This window comes from Corapipo altera, unplaced genomic scaffold (genome assembly GCF_003945725.1).
Source record: "Corapipo altera isolate COAL_440 unplaced genomic scaffold, ASM394572v1 2b, whole genome shotgun sequence".
NCBI classification, from domain to species: Eukaryota; Metazoa; Chordata; class Aves; order Passeriformes; family Pipridae; genus Corapipo; species Corapipo altera.
This window is the reverse complement of record NW_020884874.1, coordinates 2984801-3004692: the sequence shown is the minus strand read 5'-3', so window position 1 is coordinate 3004692 and position 19892 is coordinate 2984801. Positions and strand designations below refer to the sequence as shown.

Here is a 19892-nt window from a genome sequence, read left to right as displayed (position 1 = left end):
ACTCTAGTTGCTGAATCGTGAAATCACAGCTTTAGTGTAACTTTCTGTAGATCTGTCTTTTCAGTTATATTTGTTTCATGAACAGTCTACGGACTAAGGCTTTCTACCATTAGCTGTTTTTCAGAATCTTCTTTTCCTTTTCAAGCAAAAATGCAAAGCCACCAAGGAGTCAAACTGTGTTACACAAGTATTAGTCCATCTTTTTAAAAAGTTCATCTTTAAAATTATCTTGGTACTCTCTGAAGTTCTGCCTGGAACTGTCACCAAGTCACAGCATTAATTAGTATAGTCAGATGAGGATGGAACACAATGGTGTTGCTGCTGGAAAATAGTTATATTTCAATTATCAAAGCATAAAATGCTCTTTCTTGTAAGTTCTTTACTGGCATTTAAGGGACAGCTATCTGAAGAATAATCTACAAGGCTTAACAGTTATGATAGTGCAGGGAATAAGTAAGGCAGGATAATGATGAAAGTACTATGTTCACACATATACTTATCTACACAGGCTATATACATAGCTGAATCTAAGATATGGTTGTTGGACCTCCTAAAGTTATAAGTATGTTGGCCTGGTTGCTTTATTTTTTTTCCTTTCCTCCCCCTCCTTCCCTCTGAGAAAATGGCCTTAGTTGCAAAACCTTCCATCCTTTTCTTTCCCACTTTGCATAAATAGATGTGGGGTTTTTTTTTTCTCTTTTTAATATACTTTGCCCTGCAAATCTTTTTTACTTCACTGGCATGGCCTGTTTGATTCAAATGGATAATCATCTGTCTTTGCAAGCTGAAGAATATGAATTATAGACCATATTTGAACTACCCTTACTGAATTGGCCAAATCAAGCATTCATGTTTGTCCTGGAAAAAATGAGTTAGAATTGTTTTTTACATCGGAAAAAAAACACAAGCAAATGTGAGATTGTACTTTTTCTTCCCTCTTACCCCTTGTATCTTCCTTTTTACAGAACATTAAAGGAAGAAATTGTAAGACGTACTGCTTGGACTAATAAAAAATGCCTGAATATTTTGCTTCTCTATTAAAGGTGAAGGTTGGGATTGCAGATGAGTCACTTAAAGTGGTTCAAATTGCATACTCTTTATTTTTGGCTCTTTATTTGTTTTTTGAGGGCTAATTTTTAGGACATATATCAATTACATTCATATAACAAAAAAGCTGTTTTCAGTGATGACTACAATATGCTGTCATGAAACTAAATATTTCTGGAAATATTTTGCCTGCTTATTTTCACATTATTACATAATGTTTCCTTTCGGGGATGCAAATGCTTTTTCTATTGTTTTTCAGAAACAGAAGGAATCCAATTGGAAATTTGTGGAAGAACTCCTTAAAAAATCCACTGATGCTCAAGTAAGTGTGTAAAGGAAGGAATAATGAACAAGGAAGTGTCAGGGATGGTTTCAGGAAAAGAGAGTGCATGAAACAAAGTCCAACTAACAAGTGCATTTTTGGAATTTAATGTTTTTATCACTGGTAAATGAACATCCTTGACATACCTGAACTATGACAGTATACAGTCCCCTCCTTGTTAGCAGTTACTCTTGCTTTAAAGTGGTCGTGCCTGATGCTAAATTGTCAGATAACAAAAAAAGATAATTATCCTGGAATGATAGGTATATGGCTACTCAGAGAAGATGTATTCAGAATAAGAACTGGAATCTTAGAAAAGGTAAACCTGATACTGAATGTAAGGATATCAAGTTGAGGAGACATGATGAAGGAGATAGTCAGTTGCATTGAAAATTCAGCTATATCCTCATCACAGCAGGAAGGTGACTTGCCTTGCTGAGCAATTTGTCTTACAGGCTTGAATCAAACTCTTACTGATAAGGTTCTAGTTTCTGAGCACTCATTTCATACCTTATCATTTTTCTTTCTGCAGAACTGTTAATGCAATGCTTCATGGCCCAGAGGTCAAAATTGACCTCCTTTTAAAATTCTTTTAAATATGCTGTTCATCATGTTTTAAAATATGTTACATTATAGTTCTGTAAATTTGTTGTGAAGTTGCATGGTACAAATCGCAAATGTTGTATCAGCAACACCTATAAAATAATTTCTTTATTTGTGTATGTTTAAGACAAGAATAAACGTGTTTATTTTTTTTATTTGGTCTCACGGAATCAAGAAAAATCCCACAAAGTTCTGAGATTGAAAGCAAAAGAGGAATCTGTTCTTTTGGTTTTTTAAATTATTTTTACTGCCTTGCTTGTGCAGTAGCAACAACTGTAGTTGAAGCTGGAGTGTAAATTTTTTTCAAGAAAATATTGGTGGTTGTTGGGATAGCTGAAATGATTGCATGATTTTTCAACTTTTTAATACTCTATACTTTTACACTTCGTTATGTCTTCTTTCAGCTTAAAAGATTAACTCTTTCTGAATGATTATACAGTACATAACTGAAAATACAAACTGTGCACATACATTAAAACCACAGTAATGACATTACTTATTGGATGTTTACCATTCTGTGAGAGAAACTGGAGAGATTTAAATTAGATAAGATGCATAAAAACTGAGTAGCTTATTAGCCACCTTCCTCTGTTGCATCCTCTGCACATCAGCAACCTGAGAAACAGTAACAGGACATTTGTAGTTAACGTTTTTTGTTCAAAATATTCCTCTTTGCTTGTGAATGTTTATTATTTTTAATAAAGATTACTTTGAAGTTGAATATACCTGGAATACACAGTTTTTGATGCTTCTGTTAAACAATTATTGAACTGTAGACAGTTTACAAAGGCAGCTAGGTGGCCAAGTTCAAAAGCAAAGATCTGTTTTGATTTCCAAAGGCAACTACTGTAGGAATTAAACCTTCATTTGCCAAGGACATGATTGTAACTATTACCAACCATTGAAGGAGCCATCTAGTTTATTTCCTTTTTTTATTTGTTCATTATCTTTTTCTTGCATTATGGAATTAACTGCCTGTGGGAAGTGCTCCTTGGGGCACATTAGTTCCTATATGTGCATGCACAAGTGAATGTAGCACTCTATGAAGAAATGCATCCTGCTCCCTATTCCTGCACAGCAACCTTCTTGACAGCGTCTAGGAAGGAGATTTTCTTTTGCCAGCATACATGTCCGTCTCCTCTGTTGATCTTTCAGCTTCAAGTAGCCACTCCTACAGTTTATCTTATCCTTTTGCACCTCTTGAGTATTTTTGAGTCCAGAAAACGTAGGAATGAGAAGCACAATGAGATATCAAGAAGTATCAGTAATGAAATGGAATATGGAGAAGCAAGAAAAAGCAAAAGGGAGAATAGTGCTCTTTGAATGAACAGCAGGACAAAATCGATGATACTGCTTATTAACAGTTGGCTTGAGTTTGTTACTTAATATCTGAGCCATCCTTTTCAGCATATACCCTGTTATCTACACTACAGATACACAGCAATAGCTGTGCAATATGAATTAGAAGAAATAATAGTACTGAATCACTCATTTGCTAGAGAGAGCAAGAATTGGTGGATAGCAACTTCATATGGGAGCTTAAAAATTAATCATGTTTAGTACTATGTCCATCAACTTCATAATCCACTTGTGCTTGTTGCTCCCTATCTTCAAAAGCTTGTAGACTATACGTATTCCGAAAAAGAATGGGAATTTACAAAGAAGGAGGGGAAACAAAGATGACATCAACTATGCATAGTTTTGTGTGTTCTAAAATATCTGAAAAAAGTACTGAACATATATTTGTAATGTAAGTTGATAATCTCCTACCAGTAACTATTCTCTTCACATGAGCTTCAAATTCTATGTTGTGAAAAGATAATTTAATAGGCACTGTTGCAGCCATTGAGGGTAAGGGAGCATCATGAAAGTAGAGAAAAGAATGGTCACCTCTGATGGTGAATCAGCAGAAGCTGGAGTTGCCTTTAACATCCTTAGGGCGGTTAAGTGTTGGGATGCAAAAATGACTAACCTGTGTTAAACCTGCAGCGTTTTGGTAGTTTCAGTAATCCTGTTGTGTTTAGTGGTCACATGCAGACAGGAGAGAGCCTGAGCTACCTTCATCCAGAATATGCTGGATCCTCCTGAAGAAGGTGTGCATGTACAGGTGAAGGTGGTAGAGGGGTGCTACAATGCCCTGTCACCAGATAGAAACTCCTTTATAAGGTTACACTCAGCCTGCTGCTGAGCAAGGAAAAGATGTGAAGGTGCTGTTCAGGTTAGAGGATCAATAGGGATGGGAAATAAAAATACTTTATTTATGAGAGGATATGAGGAATCGTGGGTACGTGGGCAAGTGTTGTGTGCTGCTTCCTTGGATATATCCTTTCATCTTCTAACAGTTGACCAAAAGTTGAATTCTTCAGCCAGAAATTGCTCTCTTTTTTAATTCTTAATGGATAAGAGTTGAAGACAATTGCTCTTGTGAAAAATCTCCCATCTGTATCACAAAAAATGGGCATTTTTGGGGAGACTAGTTATATGAAGTGTTTCCTCCTGTTGTAATTTGGAATTCTCTTACTTGGCTATAAAAATAGTAAAGCTGGTTTACAATTATATTTGTACTACAAAATGAAAATTGTTGAATATTAGCGTAGCTGTTTTTGTCTATGAGGCAACATCAAACTGACTAAATTTGTGCAATGTCAGTATAAGATGAATTTGTGTTTATGAAGTTTATTGTGAGAATCAAAAGCTTTTTAGTTCTTAAGCACTAATAGCAGTCTCTTATTAGACTTCTCATTTTAGAACATAAGTGCTTCTTGTTTCATTGCTGCCTCAATTTTGTTATACCTCTACTGTATTTTTGTTTAATTCCACTTTAAAAAAGATAGAGAAGTATTTGTTGGATTTCTAGAAAACCAATTTTGTTACTACAGTAGGAGGTCATAAAAGAAAAATGTTGTGTTTCAATAGTACTATCATTTTGATAGAATCTGGTGTTTCTCCCTTCTGCGATAAATTAAAAGCTGAGTACCTCAAGAGTTCTGATAGTATTTCCAGCAGTGCAAGAGACCATTTTAAGCAAAAGAGCAATGAGAGAATCCATTAATCCCAGGGATATTTGAAGTCTGGAGAACTTTTTCATATTAAATTTGAGATAAAGCCTTCATTACCATCTTGGTTTTAGAAACTGTTCTAAAACTATTGTTGGGCAGATAAATAATGGTTCAAATTGAAGCTGCTCACAATGCCACGTTTATTGTTGAATTAATTCAACTGAAACAGTCATTGTTTGTTGAATTAGATTCTAAACATAATCCTAGACACAACATCATAGCTTTAAGACTAAAGGGAGTGTGTTTGGTGTGTGTGTGGGGTTACATCTTTTGTAACTGGGTAGATCCCTCTAGAGAAATAGATATGATCAGCTGCGGTGTTTTGTTTTATATCAAGGCTCCTACTTTTATTAATTAAAAAATACCAGCTGTTCTGTCCCCTGTTTTTTGGTGCAAGATTGTGATTTTTGGGAAGTCTACTGATTTAATAGTTAGTTATGTCATATCTGAAAAAATACTCGAGTATCTTTTCATTTGTAGGCATTTTTATTGTATTTGAATTATTATTCTGTATATTTTTAATGGGTCTCTACTGGAGAGTCACTTTTCTATTTCAGTGGGTTTTATATGTTATACATAGTGTCTTGAATATATAATTTTCTATGACAACTGAGAATGCCTTTTGAATTTGCTGGTTGTTTTAGAAATGTACCACTTTAGAAGCCATATGTGCATGAGAAGAGAAGGCAGGCATGGCTAGAAGTTATTGTAGGTGATGGTATAATTGTTTACAGAATTTTGATGAAGGGTAGCAAATGAGGTTTTCCACATGAATGTGTAACCAGGTAGAGACAACTTAGTGAGTGAGATTCATATGTGTGGCATTTATTCCTATGAAAACAGGAATAAAAGCAGCTCTAAAACATAGTAAGCCAAAAGAAGTAGTATTGTGGGTAAGACCAGAAGTCACAGAATCATAGGATGGTTTGGTTTGGAAGGGACCTTGAAGATCATCTAGTTCAAGCCCCTCTGCCATGGGCAGAGACACCTTCCATTAGACCAGGTTGCTCAAAGCCCCATCCAACCTGGTCTTGAACACTTCCATGGACAGGGCATCCACAGCTTTTCTGAGCAACTGTTTCCAGTGTCTCACCACCCTCACAGTAAAGAATTTTTTCTTACTATCTAATCTAACTCTACCCTCTTCCAGTTTAAAGCCATTCCCCCTTGTCCTATCACTACAAGCCCTTGTAAAAAGTCCCACTCTTCCAGTAACAGCTATTTATTGAATGACTTTTTCAAACAAGAACAAAAATAACCAAGCAATCCCCTAAAAAGAACCAACATAACAAAACCCAATACAACCTAATGTCATCTTTTTCCATCACCTGGCATTAGTGATTTATTTAAGAATTTTCTGAGTTGGGTGAGCTTGGGATATAACTGAGGACCTAGCACTGTAATTGAAATTGAAGGAGATAACTTCCCAATATTTATCTGAGGTATAGTTGTTTTCATTCCCCTTCCTAGGGCTATGATTTTGAGTCATAAAATTAATCCTGTATTTTTTTTATATTTCTTACTCCTTTTATTCTTCCTTAGCTTATTTTATGCTGTTACAAATTCCAGGCCTGTATAGTATCTAGATTTATTTGAAAGCTAGAAGTAGGTCAGAGTTTCTCTTGTCACAGAACAAGTTGCTACTGTGCCAGAGATGTGTTAGACTTACATGTGTAAAAGTCTACCCTTAAGACAACTACACATAAGTTGTCCACTAAACCACTTTTATAGTCAATGGAGACAGTAAAGCCCTTACAGGACTACTAAAGTAGATGTCTAAAATAAACTGGATTAAACACATGATTTCAGCTGGAATATGAAGCTCCTAGTATCCTACCTCTGATGCAAGTCCAGTTTTGTTGTCATCAAAAGCTGGATGCGAAGAATTTCACTCTCAATATCCCAGAATTACAAGCTGAGTGCTTCACTGTGTTTAAATTGTTTGGTACTTCCTGTTTTCTTTCCTAGAAACCTTCTTCCTTTTGAATGCAAAATTTGGAACACAAAAAATGTTGTGGGAAATCTTTTGTACTTTTTGTTTCCTCAGTGTTCAGAGGCTTATTTTGCCCTTGACTTAGAATTGTCTGGAATGTTAGCAACATAGCCATGTTGCAGAGGTTTGAGAAGGAACATGATTCAGAAACAAAAGATTTTCCTCTTTGGAATATTATAAAGAGAAATATGAGTTCTTAGACGGTTGCACCTTCCCTCTGTGTCAGTGGTGAATGAGCTTTCCTTGGGACATGTGTGACAGAAGGGCTGAAGTGTTCAGCTGACTCATGCATTCAGTATGGCTACTACCTCATTTGCTGTTTTGTGAGGTTCTGTACCATGCAGTCATGTTTCAAGTTAGGGTCACAATGTTGAGCTGGCTGTTAGCCTATTGTGTCTACAGCTCTAGAGAAAAGGAGGCTCAGGGGAGACCTCATCACTCTTTACAACTATCTGAAAGGAGGTTGCAGCCAGGTGGGGGTCAGCCTCTTCTCCCAGGCAACTAGTGAAGGACAAGAGGACACAGTCTTAAGCTGCACTAGGGGAGGTTCAGGCTGGACATCAGAAGGAATTTCTTCATAGAAAGGGTTGTTCGACATTGGAATGGACTGCCCAGGGAGGTGGTGGAATCACCATCCCTGGAGGTGTTAAAGAAACAACTGGATGTGTCACTTAGTGCTGTGGTTTAGTTGACTTGGTGGTGGTCAGTCAAAGGCTGGACTGTATGATCTGAGAGATCTTTTTCAACCTAAATGATTCTGTGATACTGTGACACAGTATTACGTTGGCTGGATTACAGGATACAATTGTCAGCTTTTTTCTTCTAGTTTGTTGCTTGTATTAGCAGATGCATTTACTCAACAGTATATAATTAAAAATAATTTTTGTATTAGGAAATTACTTTGAATAGTCTGTTAGTACTGGGTTTATGTGTAGATAAGGTAATGCTCCCCTCCTAAAATTAATTTCTTACTTCCTTTTCAAGACCGGTGTGTTGGAGGAACACTTAAGAATGCATCTTCAGTGCTGTTTGACTTTGTGTAGTTTCTGGGATTTGAACCTATCTATTGTCACCATACTCTGGGATTATTACAGCAAGAATCTGGTAAGTAGATGAATATATGAAAATATAGAATTGCATTTGGGCAGTCCTTGAATTTTACTCATTAATTCTGATTTTCCTGTAGCCAAGCTTGATTGCAAATACTTCTGTAAAACTACCTAGTCAATGGCAGTATCCCTAAACTTGCTATTTATTTAATGAAATCATGTGTAAATTTATGCTTTGATCCATTACATTATGTGTCAATAGAATAAGTTATAATTTTAGTCCTACTTTTCATCAGGACTACTGATTTTAAGATCTTGTAAAAACACTTTGTACATAGTTACAATAAATTTTTATTTTCTAGTTGTGGTAGGAATATATCCTTTTGTTTGTGTGAAGGATTGCATCTTATTGCATTTGGAATATTAGCATTTACTGTTATTTATAATCTTTCTGTTTTCATTTATTCTTTTAGAACAGTGGCTTTGCTGTTCCTTGGCTTGGTCTGAAGGATCTGGCAAATGTTAGTAAGACTTCTTTGTCAATGCTTGAGTTGGTGAAATGTTGCTGCTGCGAACAGCAGATCCCTTCTCTGTACAAGTCCCACAACAGTTACTTCATTTTTCTCTGCATTTTGGCACGGATGATTAAAGAAGAAAACAGTGACATGCATCCTTGGAAACAAATTAAAGGACGGTATGGCCACTATTTAGTTTCTCTCCTGTTGTAAGAAGTGTAGTGAGTCAGTGGCCCTTCCAGCCACATGCAAGACAGCGGGCGGGTACTGTGCCCGTGAGAAAGTAAGGTGGATGAGGGATCCAAGGTGATTAATAATTTAAAGAAAGCAGTTCCCTGAAGTTTCTGTTGCCAGCTGAGGCTGTAACAGGATCCAGGAGCTGGGTCCAAGAATCACTTGGTTTGTGGTGATTTACTTCATCTTGCTGGCCAGGCATTGGGTACACTGGCAACCTGTGCAGTGGTACAACCCAGTTGCCAGACAGGTAATGTAATAAAAGCACAGAAATTGCGTTTGAATTGCATATAAGCCATGTGTTGTCCAAGAACATGCAGACTGACACTTGGTAGGCCTGCAATTTCATTTATATTTAGTTTCTTTTTAATGACTTCCAAAATTTCTCACAATATTTTTTGTGAGGGTTTTAATTTTTCACTTAATTTTGAAACATACTAATTAAGAAGTACAGTCAGTCATTATATAAAAAAAACCCATAAAATATATATGTTTTAAATCAAACTCTTCGTATTTTATATGCTTACTGAATCCATGAGACTTTTATTATAGTAATGAGATTGTAGTAATTATTACAGTGGCTAACTTTTAACATTTTTTCATTAGATATAGAAGACTTAGAATTAGTTTTGGTTTACAGTTTTGATATTTTTAAAAAAGATCTTATTAAGTATTAATAAAATTAATTAAAATTTTAGTAAATATTAGTAAGATATTCGTGTACACAAGTAATAAATACATAAGAAACTGCCCATGTGTACGCACACCTCACCAAGTTATGTGGTGTTTTTTTCCAAGAAAGCAGGGTTGTCTTGGCTATCAGAAAAGTCTACCTGTCAAAAATATAATGTCTGTGTACACTTCACAAGTTGTTACAGTCAGTAAAGTTAAAGTTTGGGTTTTAAAATCACTACAACTTTATAGAAACAAATATGTTGTTGGATTTAGTATCAGTGTCTTGCTTTATTTTGTGATTTTAATTACCCTACTCTGTTCTTACTGAAAGCAAATTATACTTACATTTTTGTGCTATTATAGCTTGTTGCTTTCCCTAATTTAAGAGTGGGAATAATAAAACACAACACTCAGTGCATCGGTCTGCTCAACCAGTATTCGTAATTTCTACCTTGAAAAAATCAATTACACAAGTAGCAAAATTTAACAGCCTACAGCTATGATTTTGGGATGAACTGTGTTTTCAGTGGCTAACCAAGCATTAATTGATGCATGAAAAATGTAAATGCCTGTCAGTAGTAATTTACTACTAAACAACATTAATTGGATTTGCTGTAATTTTGGTGGCTAGATTTGATAACTTCAGCACCATTTCCAACTATTTTTCCAGGTGACAGAGTAAGAAACCAGCCTTTATGGATGTTTAACTATGTATGTGGAACTTACTTTAAATTAAAAGTGAAGGATATACCCAAGGTTTTAAACCTACAAATCAAAAAGTTAAGCAAGCCATTTTCATCTTACTTCTCTGTTGTAGGAATGGTGACATTTGTTTAAAAGTCCAGATCCAAGCAAAGGTCACAGAAAAGATGTCTTTGTAAAAGCTTTCTGTTTTTGTCAACCACTTTAAAGTTGCAAAGTAGCAGTGCTTGTCACCATCAGCTACTTATGACTTGAGCACTGTCCCATAAGCAGTACAGGTAAAGTTAACCATCTTCCTGCTGGAGAGAAGTTTTTCTTCTAAACGCCTCAGTTTCCCTGTTTTCATCCAAACTTGGAGTCCACAGTTCCTTTCACAGGTATGCAATACAGGTTGATACAGACTTTGGAGAAACACTGTAGAGAAAAGGATTTTCTTTTAGAAATCTTCCTCTCCCTTTTACTGCAGTGATGGTTTGGTAGGTGAGACTTTGATCACAGCAGCTGTGGCAATATGCCATAACAGAAATCAGTAGCTGATTTCCACATGGAAATAAGGGAGTTTCTAGGGAAGAGGTTGGCATATAGGAATGATTTGCTGTTGCAAAGAGCTGTCATTTGGCAGCTTCCTTTACTAGCAGCCCTCATGGGCTAAACTTGATTGATATGAAGGCATGGTATGGAGGACACTCATCACAAGTAGAGAAGGTTTAGACGTTTACATGGTGCGTAACTGTGTACTAGAGGTTGGATAGGGAAGAAGGGTTAGGCTGCACCTCGTATTGGAAACACTTAACATGTAGTTTAAAATAGGAGCAGAACATGAAGGAGCACATTTGTTCCAGTAGCCAAAAGAATAGAAGAGGAGAGAGAAAAAAGGGTATTTAAAATCTAAATGTTATTGGAAGAGGATAACTGTAAACTAAAAGCATGAAAATACAATTTTAATCTCTCAAACAGGTAGAAGAGTTAAGAAACTTACTCTTTCCTGGTTTTTTGTTTCTTTCTTTTTTTAATGTAGAATTTATTCCAAGTTCCATCGGAGAAGAATGCAGGAGCTGACAGAAGTGGGGCTGCAGAACTTTTTTAGCTTATTCCTCATGCTAGCAATTGTTGTGGAGACAGAAGATATAGTGAGTCGAGTGTTGGATCTTTTGGATTTCCTGGCTCCATCCTCCATCACCGTGTCTCAGAGAGCTCTCATCTGGAGAGGTCATTTTGCTTTCCTTTTGATTTATGTTGAGAAGAACTTGGACGTTAGCGTCCTAGCTGAGAAAATCTCAAGTGCTTTCCGTGAGAAGGCAAAGGAGTTTTTAGTAAACAAAAATGACTACACGCAGAGACACAATCTCTGGACTCTACTTTCGACCTACATTGATGGTGTCCAGGAAGTGTTTGAGACTAGCTGCTACTTGAGCCTTTCTGAGGAAAAGTTGCTAAATGATGGCTTTACAATGCTGCTGCCTGCTTGTCGAGGAGCTGAGCTGAGTATGGTCTTGAATTTTCTTCAGGTTGTACTAGCCAGACTTCGGTAAGTTATTTAGTTAAATTGTGCATATAGACTGGCATGTTGTTTTTGTTTTTAGGGTTAAAGTGTAGTTCATATTAATTTTTTTATTGAAATAGAGCAAAAGGAAAGAGAAATCTCTGGAGGGATGTGAATGATATGTTAAATTTCAAAATCCACCAATACTTCAGTGCATTTTGAAACTCAGAAATGTTTCCTTACTGTTTCAGGAGATTAGGTTTGACATCCCGAGATTTTGTTATAATTTAGTGGCTCTTTAGAAAGTCATCCAGTTGCTACTATTTCAGACAATATCATCTTTCCTTTGGGACAGGGAACTTCAAAATTTTCTGTACTAAATTACTTAAGTTGGAGGGGTTTGTTTTTTTGGTTTTGTTTCATGACTGAACGTATTCTGTTTTTCAGACTCTTCATTCTGTTTTTTCCCTTTCACCAAGGTTGCATTCAAATACCACAGTTATGGAGATTTAAATACTTGTCTGGGGTTCAGTAAGAAAGAAGGAAATCATATTTTACCACTTCAAGCAGTTTTGCTTTGATGTACTAGTTCATTTTTCAACACCCACAGTGCCCTTCAATAAGCATATTTTTTGTCTACTGATGCCTTTGAGAAGCAGTCCTCCAGTTTGAAGCCCAAACTGCCTTTTTTTTATAAGATATTAAGAGGCAGCTATTGATCTGCCATTACTTGAAATGTGCAAGACTGAAATATGTGTAAAGAGCTGTGGAAGAGTACATAATAGGAATACTGAGGCCCATATGCAAGATCTCTCTTTAACTAGGTCCTTTGTTATTGTCTAGTAGTTTGACTGCAGCTGTCAATAGCTTATAGATCCAAAGACAACTGTTTTTCAGGCAGTCTTTTGAAAAAAGATGAAGCACAAAACTAAGTTTAGTTGATTTATTATTTATTATTTCAGTTCAACTGAATGTATTTCCTGGAATAAATTGGAGACTTCAAAAATACTTTGACATTTTCTCCATTAGCTAATGCACAGCATTTGTTTTGTTGTTTTTAAAGATGAAATAAGGAGAAATTTGAGACTAGTGAAGAAGTTGCCTATTTCGTAACTTGGCATTATTTCAAAAGCTTTCCAGGACTGGTGGTTATGTGGCCTTCTTGTAGCACAGAGAGGAGGGCATAGAAGTTCATTCCAGACTTCTCAGCTCACCACAAACAAGGTACAGGACAGTATTCGTACCTTTTCTTACAAAAAACAGTTCTGCTGAAATATTTTGATTATCAACATACCTTAACAGTAATCCATATGAGAGAGATTATTAGAGTCTTGCTTTTAACAGTTCTTTATTGCAGCTTCTGTATTTGTACATTTGGTTACTGTTACCAGCCTATTTATCCCATCTACAGAGAAACTGAATTCCTTAACATTTAGCTCAATTCTGCACTAGTGCAACTTTACCTTGAATATTATATGCAGTTTTGGGCACCACAATATAAGAAAGATATTAAGCTATTGGAGGGTGTCCAAAGGAGAGCAATGAAGATGAAGGGCCTTGAGGGGAAGCCATATGAGGAGTATGTGAGGTCACTTGGTCTGTTCAGCCTGGAGAAAAGGAGACGAATGGGAGACCTCATTGCAGTCACAACTTCCTTCTGAGGGGAACAGGAGGGGCAGGCACTGATCTCTTCTCTGTGGTGACCAGTGACAGGACCTGAGGGAATGGCCTGAAGTTATGTCAGGAAAGGTTTAGGTAGGATATTAGAAAAAGGTTCTTCACCCAGAGTAGTTGGGCATTGAAACAGGTTCTCCAGGGAAGTGGTCACAGCACCAAGCCTGTCTGAGTTCGAGAAATGTTTGGACAATTGGGCACGTAGTGTGACTCCTGGGAATGGTCCTGTGTAGGGCCAGGAGTTGAACTTGAGGATCCTTGTGGCTTCTTTCTAACTTGGCATATTCTGTGATAAAACACTTTGATCTTCAGGTTGTATTTAACACAAAAATATTACTGATTCTCTCTCCCACTTGGACAGACTCACTGAAGATAGTCCTCTGTTGCCATGCAAGTAAAACAATACTAAAATCACTTTCTTGGCTCAAAAGGTGTGGATGACTTTGTGCTAACCATATATTCAACTACTGTTGGCTTGACCAGACTGATTAGGCCTGGTCTGTCTGCAGACTCAAAAAAGGATGAAATGGTTCAGTGCCTGTTTCTAAAATCCAGGCTGATATAAGCTACTAGGCCTTTCATAAATGTAATTTCTCTGTACACCACAGTCTAATAATTTTATAATTGTATGACAGAGAATTTACAGGTAGGAAGGAAGTGAGATTACTGATTAAAGAGAGAAGCAGCTCCCTCTAGGCTGTTAGGAAATAATAACTTCATGTGCCACTTTCTGCTAACCCCAGATGATGGCTCACAGGAGCATTCTTTATTGCTGATTAAGTAGCATTATGAAAATACTGACTTGGTTACATTAACTAAATGCCTCAGTATTTAAAGCTTAAAATAGTAAATAGTTTTAGCAATCCCCTTTAACATATCTTGTTGGATTGCTGGAATCTCACTCCAGGTTTCCCAGTTGCTTTTCTTTGAGGATACTGTAAAAATTCCAGTCTTTCATTTTCAGACTGAGGTGTAGCCAAAAGGTCTTCTTTAATTATAGCTATTCATGCTGCTATAGTTAAGGGTCTGTCAGCATTTCCATTATAAACCTTTATTTTCAAGGGTTCGTTCGTAAGACAGCAGCGAAAACTTGCTCTGGGCTAAAACTTGGCATACAAGGGTTTGAAAGTGCACTTGTTTTCTTTCCTTTTTTAAAAAGGCATCTGAAAAGAAACCCCCACCTTCACCGTTGTTACGTTACTGTGTTTTAAAATAACCCTTTCCAGATTTTTCTTGTATTTTACTCGTCTGCTAGAAAAGTGCTAGTAGCTTTTGATTGTTGTATTTACCTATGCTTAGACTGTTTAAAATAAGCTTTCTTAATCCACTTTTTTATTGATTGTTACCGTTATGATTATTTTGGTGTTTATATATTTAAATAGAACTATGATTTGGCTGGAGAATTCGTTTTTATCAGTTTTTGATACGTGGTGACTGGATAAGTGGAATCAAGATGCTACTTGCTGGCACTTGCAAGTATTTGATCTTCATAGTGAGATTCAGTATGAAGTGTAAGGTTGTATTTTAATACAGTCTCCTTTTTAAAAACATGTAAAATAAACCATAAACAATCAAGAAACTCCCAAAAATAAAAATGTGAAGTGCTTGCTTCCTGTGTTTGCTTGAAGGTTTCAGCTTCTAGCTCAGACATAAGGTTTTGCTTTTATTTTTTTTTCCATTTTTAAGCAGTTTTTTTTTTTTTTTACTGAAAGGTGAATGCAGGATGTTTGCCCATGTGTGCTTTCATTTGTTCCAGATCTCTAGCACTACCTGTCATCTGAGTGTCTGATGGCACAAAAAGAAACCCTAGGTTAATAAAAATATGGCATTAAATGGATTTGACAGAACTTGCCGTAAAAATGGACACAAGACTTGGAGAAATCTGCTGTAGGTTCTGGCACTTCAATATGTTAGTCTTAAAAGAAGCGTTTGAAATACACTAAAATGTCTTTTATTGCAATTGGGTATTGCTCTGACATGAGCATTCTCTTATTGTCATCATCCTGGCATTTAGGTTTTGTGGTGTGTTAGCACAAAGTTACAGGACTATAAAATGTGAGTACGTGCCCAGGTGTAAAATCGCTGCTGTGCTCCAAACATCTTTGCCTAGTTTCAGATAGACCTACTACTAATTCTCATAGCAGAAATGAGAAGTACCACAAACCTAATACTGTAATAAGCAGTAATTTTATTTTGAAAACAATTCTTATGTATTTATGCCCATTTCTATTTTTTACCAATTTTTAAAAATATTGCTGTGTTAATTTCATAAGCTCTTACAGGAATACTGACTAGGTAAACCTGTCTCTAGTTAAAAGTTGCATTAATAATTGGGCCGTGGATAACAACAGAACTGAATGTTTCCATCTGTAGAGTGTGTTTAGCCTTGAGGTTGTAATAGAAATCACGATAGGAATGCATTATCCAGTATATCTTTGCTATGGAAATGTATAGTCATTTGTAATTTTTTTTTGCGTTGTACTTGCCATCAAAACAGCCTGTGGGAAGCTTTTTCGAGACCAACAGAGGCCTCTCTCCCCCTCTCTGTTACCGTGTAAGTCAGCAGATAAGCTCAGGAGGAGAATAGAAAGGTCCTCCCTCCTTTTTTTCTTGCCCCTCAGGGGTTTTAGTGTTAGTCTTTGCAAAATCTTTTTTCTGATGTTGAGCTTCTGAAAACTATATTCAGAAGAGTTTGGAAGAGCATAAGTCTTCTCTTACCCATCCCATCCTGTGAAGATATTTAAAGCTACCAGCTGTGATGTTCTGATAAGCACAGAAGGCAATTCTGTGACTAAGCCACTGAACTGAGGGTCAGATGATGTTAGTTTGGCTCTAAGATCTCCCAGGCTTAATGAATGGCCATTAGAAAGTCATTAAAAGTTGTTATGAATTTTGTTTACCTGTGTGAAAAACATGAAATAAATCCTTCCTTTTTCACTTCACAACATACATCTTATGCTTGGGAAGCAAGTGTGCCTTGCTGTGCTAACTTGACCTATGGCTTAAAGTATTTTTAGTGGGTTTTTTTTTTGAAATTCAGGTATTCCATTAATAAAACTGATGTTTGAATGACTGCAATAAACATCTAGTCTCTAAGTGCTTTAATGCATGGGAAGCAAGCACTGCTGTAGAATATAGCAGCATTTTGAGAGGTTTGTTGTGTCTAAATCCTTAAAAATAATCTGTTACTGTCTTCTGAGGGAATACTGTGTGTGTTCTTAGCTACAGTTGTTGCCTTAAGGTGTGGCTCTTATAATTAAAACTGAATTTTCTTTTCTGCCTACTTTATTTGGGATTTGAGATTTTTTTTTCCCCAGGTTTTTACTGAGGTTCTTAAATAACATTTTACACCTTTTGTCCCTTATATTCTAATCTTCAAAGATGACTAGATAAAACTGATGTGTGTTTGGATTGTTTCCTCTGAGAATATTACTGTGCTAAGGAGTGAAATGAGATAGAGTGTGCACTGCAGCCATGTACCTGATACTTTGCTTATAGAAAGTTCCTGTGTATGTATAGCATTGGTCCAGGTTTGCAAGAATATGCACTTCCACTTTTCACTGTCCATTTCCTTGAATCTGTAGGTAGCCACATTAAAGCTGAATAATTGATTAAAATCAATTTTATATTGAAGTTTAAGATGTATTAGAGAGCCTCTGAAGGAGGAGCTGGGGACAGGGCTGGAAAGGCATATCCTATGAGGAGCGTCTGAGGACTTTGGATGTGTCTGGTTTGGAGAAAAGGAGGCTGAGGGATGACCTCATTGCTCTCTACAGCTACTGAAGAGGGGAAATGGAGAAGGAGGTGCTAGGCTCATTTCCCTGTAATAGGACACGTGGGAATAGTTCAAAGCTGAACCAGGGAAGGTTTAGACTGGACGTTAGGAAGCATTTCTTCACTACTTGGGTGGTCAAGCACTGGAACAAGCTTCCTAAAGACTTGGTCAATGCCCTAAGCCTGTCAATGTTTAAGAGGCAATTGGACAATGCCCTTAATAATTTGCTTTAGCTCTTGATCAGCTCTGATTTGCTTAGATAGTTGGACTAGATGATTGTTATAGACCCATTCCAGCTGCAATATTCTATTCTACTCTGTTCTATTCTAGAATCACTTTAAGAACAGACTGAAACAACTAAAGCTGTCAAAAAAGCTTCTAATTGTTGATGCCCAAAAAAAGTCTGTCTTGGTAGACACCCATAGCTAAAGAAACTGAAGTCTAGTATTCAGCCATCAATCATGAAGATACACAATTCTGTCCCCTGTGGTACAGATGCAAACACTTTTCTGTGTTTCATCCATTGTACCCATTTTATCTACCAAAAAATAATCCACATAAGCTTTCTGTAGCCTACCTGACAGCAGTACAAGACTTACTGTTGTGAAAGAGTAAATCCATGAAAAAAGAGTGAAATCATATCCAGGTGTACTGAGAACCTGCTGCTTGGGACCCTGCAGTTGTTTAGAGAAATATGTGCTCCTTGAAGGACATAAAGTACAGATTTGTTTTCTGATGGAAGTGTCTCACTTCTGAAACTATTTTCCCCAAATTAACTCTCCTCTCAGTTTTCCTTCTGTTCTTCACATGAGGTGAGAGAATGGCTTTTCATATGGAGTATTTTTTTTTTGTGGATGTTAAACAAAAGAAATATTTTTGCCAATAAAACCATTATATGCAAGTAGCCTTCTAATCTCTTAATTTTGATTGTTTCTTCGTTACCTTACAAGATATATATTTCTTCTCTCTTTAGGATATCTCTTGTCAGATTTAAGGCTTATTTAAAATGAACAGAAAGCTGAAGCAATTTTCTTTATTCCATTTCAGTCTCCTAAGGCCTATTTCCCCCTGGTGAGCTCATAGCAACAGGGGGGTTTAAGGGAATTCAGCTTTCTGCAAATTAATGTCTCACATCATGAAAATTCAGGACCTTTTTTTTTTCTATGTCTTGAAAAAGTAATACAGTGAGTGCGAGTATTATTTCTTGCCAGCGGGTGGAAGATGAATGATTTTGTCACAGTTTTACTGCTTGATGAGCAGTGTCCTGAGGGTCAGGCTTAAGTCTGTGTCACTATGCTGCTCATTACTCTTGAGCTAAATAAGGGCTGATTGGATCTAAATTGCCTAGCACATGGGCCACAGATGAGCTCAGTGAGTAGGGGATGACCTGCTATTCAGGCTGGGAGTAACCCCGGTGTGCAAATGCTGCATTAGAACACCGTGGGAGAATGAGAGGCTACCGACCGCTGCCAGCAAAAGAAATCGAAATGTAAAAACTCTTTGATGCTGCAGTGTTAGAATTTGAAATGTAGGAAGTGACAGGTTGATGGTACTTATCAGCTTTGGCTGGATTAGAGAACAGTGTCATCTTGCTTATATAATGACAGAAGAATAAAGCCAGCTCCCAACTACTTGGTGGTGTGGAGCTGCTGCTGTCAGAGTCAATGCTGCCTCCTACTGACAGTCTGTGCAGAAGGATGGAGAAAGCGGATGGTGAGCTGGCTCCAGACAGCTGCTCAGCCTCTCTGGCACCAGAGTGCAGTCTGTGCCCCTGCCCACCTGTGCCCATATGCTTCTGGTCCCTTAGCAGAGAATTGGAAACCTGACTGATAAAATAGCAAGTGTACATTCTGGGACAAGAGCAAGCCACTGTCTTGGCTATGTCAAGAATGGTTGGACGAGTCAATTATGTGCACTGAACTAAACATATCTGTCTCTGCTTTGCCCAAAATATTTCTCCTTGTACTCATCTTTATTGCGAGCTCCTGTGAAAGCAGTTAGTCTCAGGAGAGGAGAATTAATTTGTACCTATGTGTTTTAAAGAAAGTTGACCTTTAAAGAGAAGAAAAAAAATGTGAACCAACTCCAAAGAGAATCCTTGTGCTAACTGAGCACATGAATATACTTGTCTTAATGGAGGAAAATGAAAAGCAAGCAAAGCACCTGCAGGTGCTGGACACAACACAAACTGTAGTACTCTGTGCAGTTCTGAAAGATTCAGTTCAGTGGTTCAGTAGAACAAGCTTTCGGGTTTTGTTTCCCCCCACCATCACTCATTTTTTTGAAAACTAATAGCTACAGTGATGAATAGCCACTTGCTTAATTTTTTCCAAATTTATTTCTGCTTCTGTTACTGACAGCTGTAACTTACTGGTGTCAGCTTCTCTTACTGCTCACTTCTGGGACTACCTCATCAGCAAAACCAATTTGTTGTGCTCTCTTGAAAGCAGTGACTAAATGAAGAGAAGGGATGAATCTAAATACATTCTGTGTTTTCTGTTTACTCTTTTCTGGTTTTCTCTTTTCTGGGTATATATTATTTGATTCTTCTATCCCCCGGGATGTTTTTGCTTAAGATAAAATTTCTTCTTGGACATAAAACAGCTTCTACTGTACTTGTTTCTGGGTATCATAACAAAAAAAAAAAAAAAGAGAAAAGAAAACAGCAACCTTAAAAGTACAAACAGTTTTTCTGTAAGCTGGTGTGAGTCTATGGGAATGAGAGAGAAAATTTTCATAGAAAATATCAGTAGTGTAATGC

General features: G+C 36.9%; 1 protein-coding gene across 4 annotated transcripts in view; it reads left to right on the top strand.

The window, feature by feature from the left end:
• MMS22L (MMS22 like, DNA repair protein) overlaps nt 1-19892 on the top strand; it is a 97471-nt gene that overhangs the window by 25350 nt on the left and 52229 nt on the right. For all 4 annotated transcript variants that reach the window (XM_027633938.1, XM_027633939.1, XM_027633935.1 and 1 more), the window contains exons 11-14: nt 1307-1369; nt 8009-8128; nt 8547-8767; nt 11218-11727. In XM_027633938.1, the coding sequence (XP_027489739.1) occupies nt 1307-1369; nt 8009-8128; nt 8547-8767; nt 11218-11727 (914 nt within the window). The remainder of the gene's footprint in view (nt 1-1306; nt 1370-8008; nt 8129-8546; nt 8768-11217; nt 11728-19892) is intronic.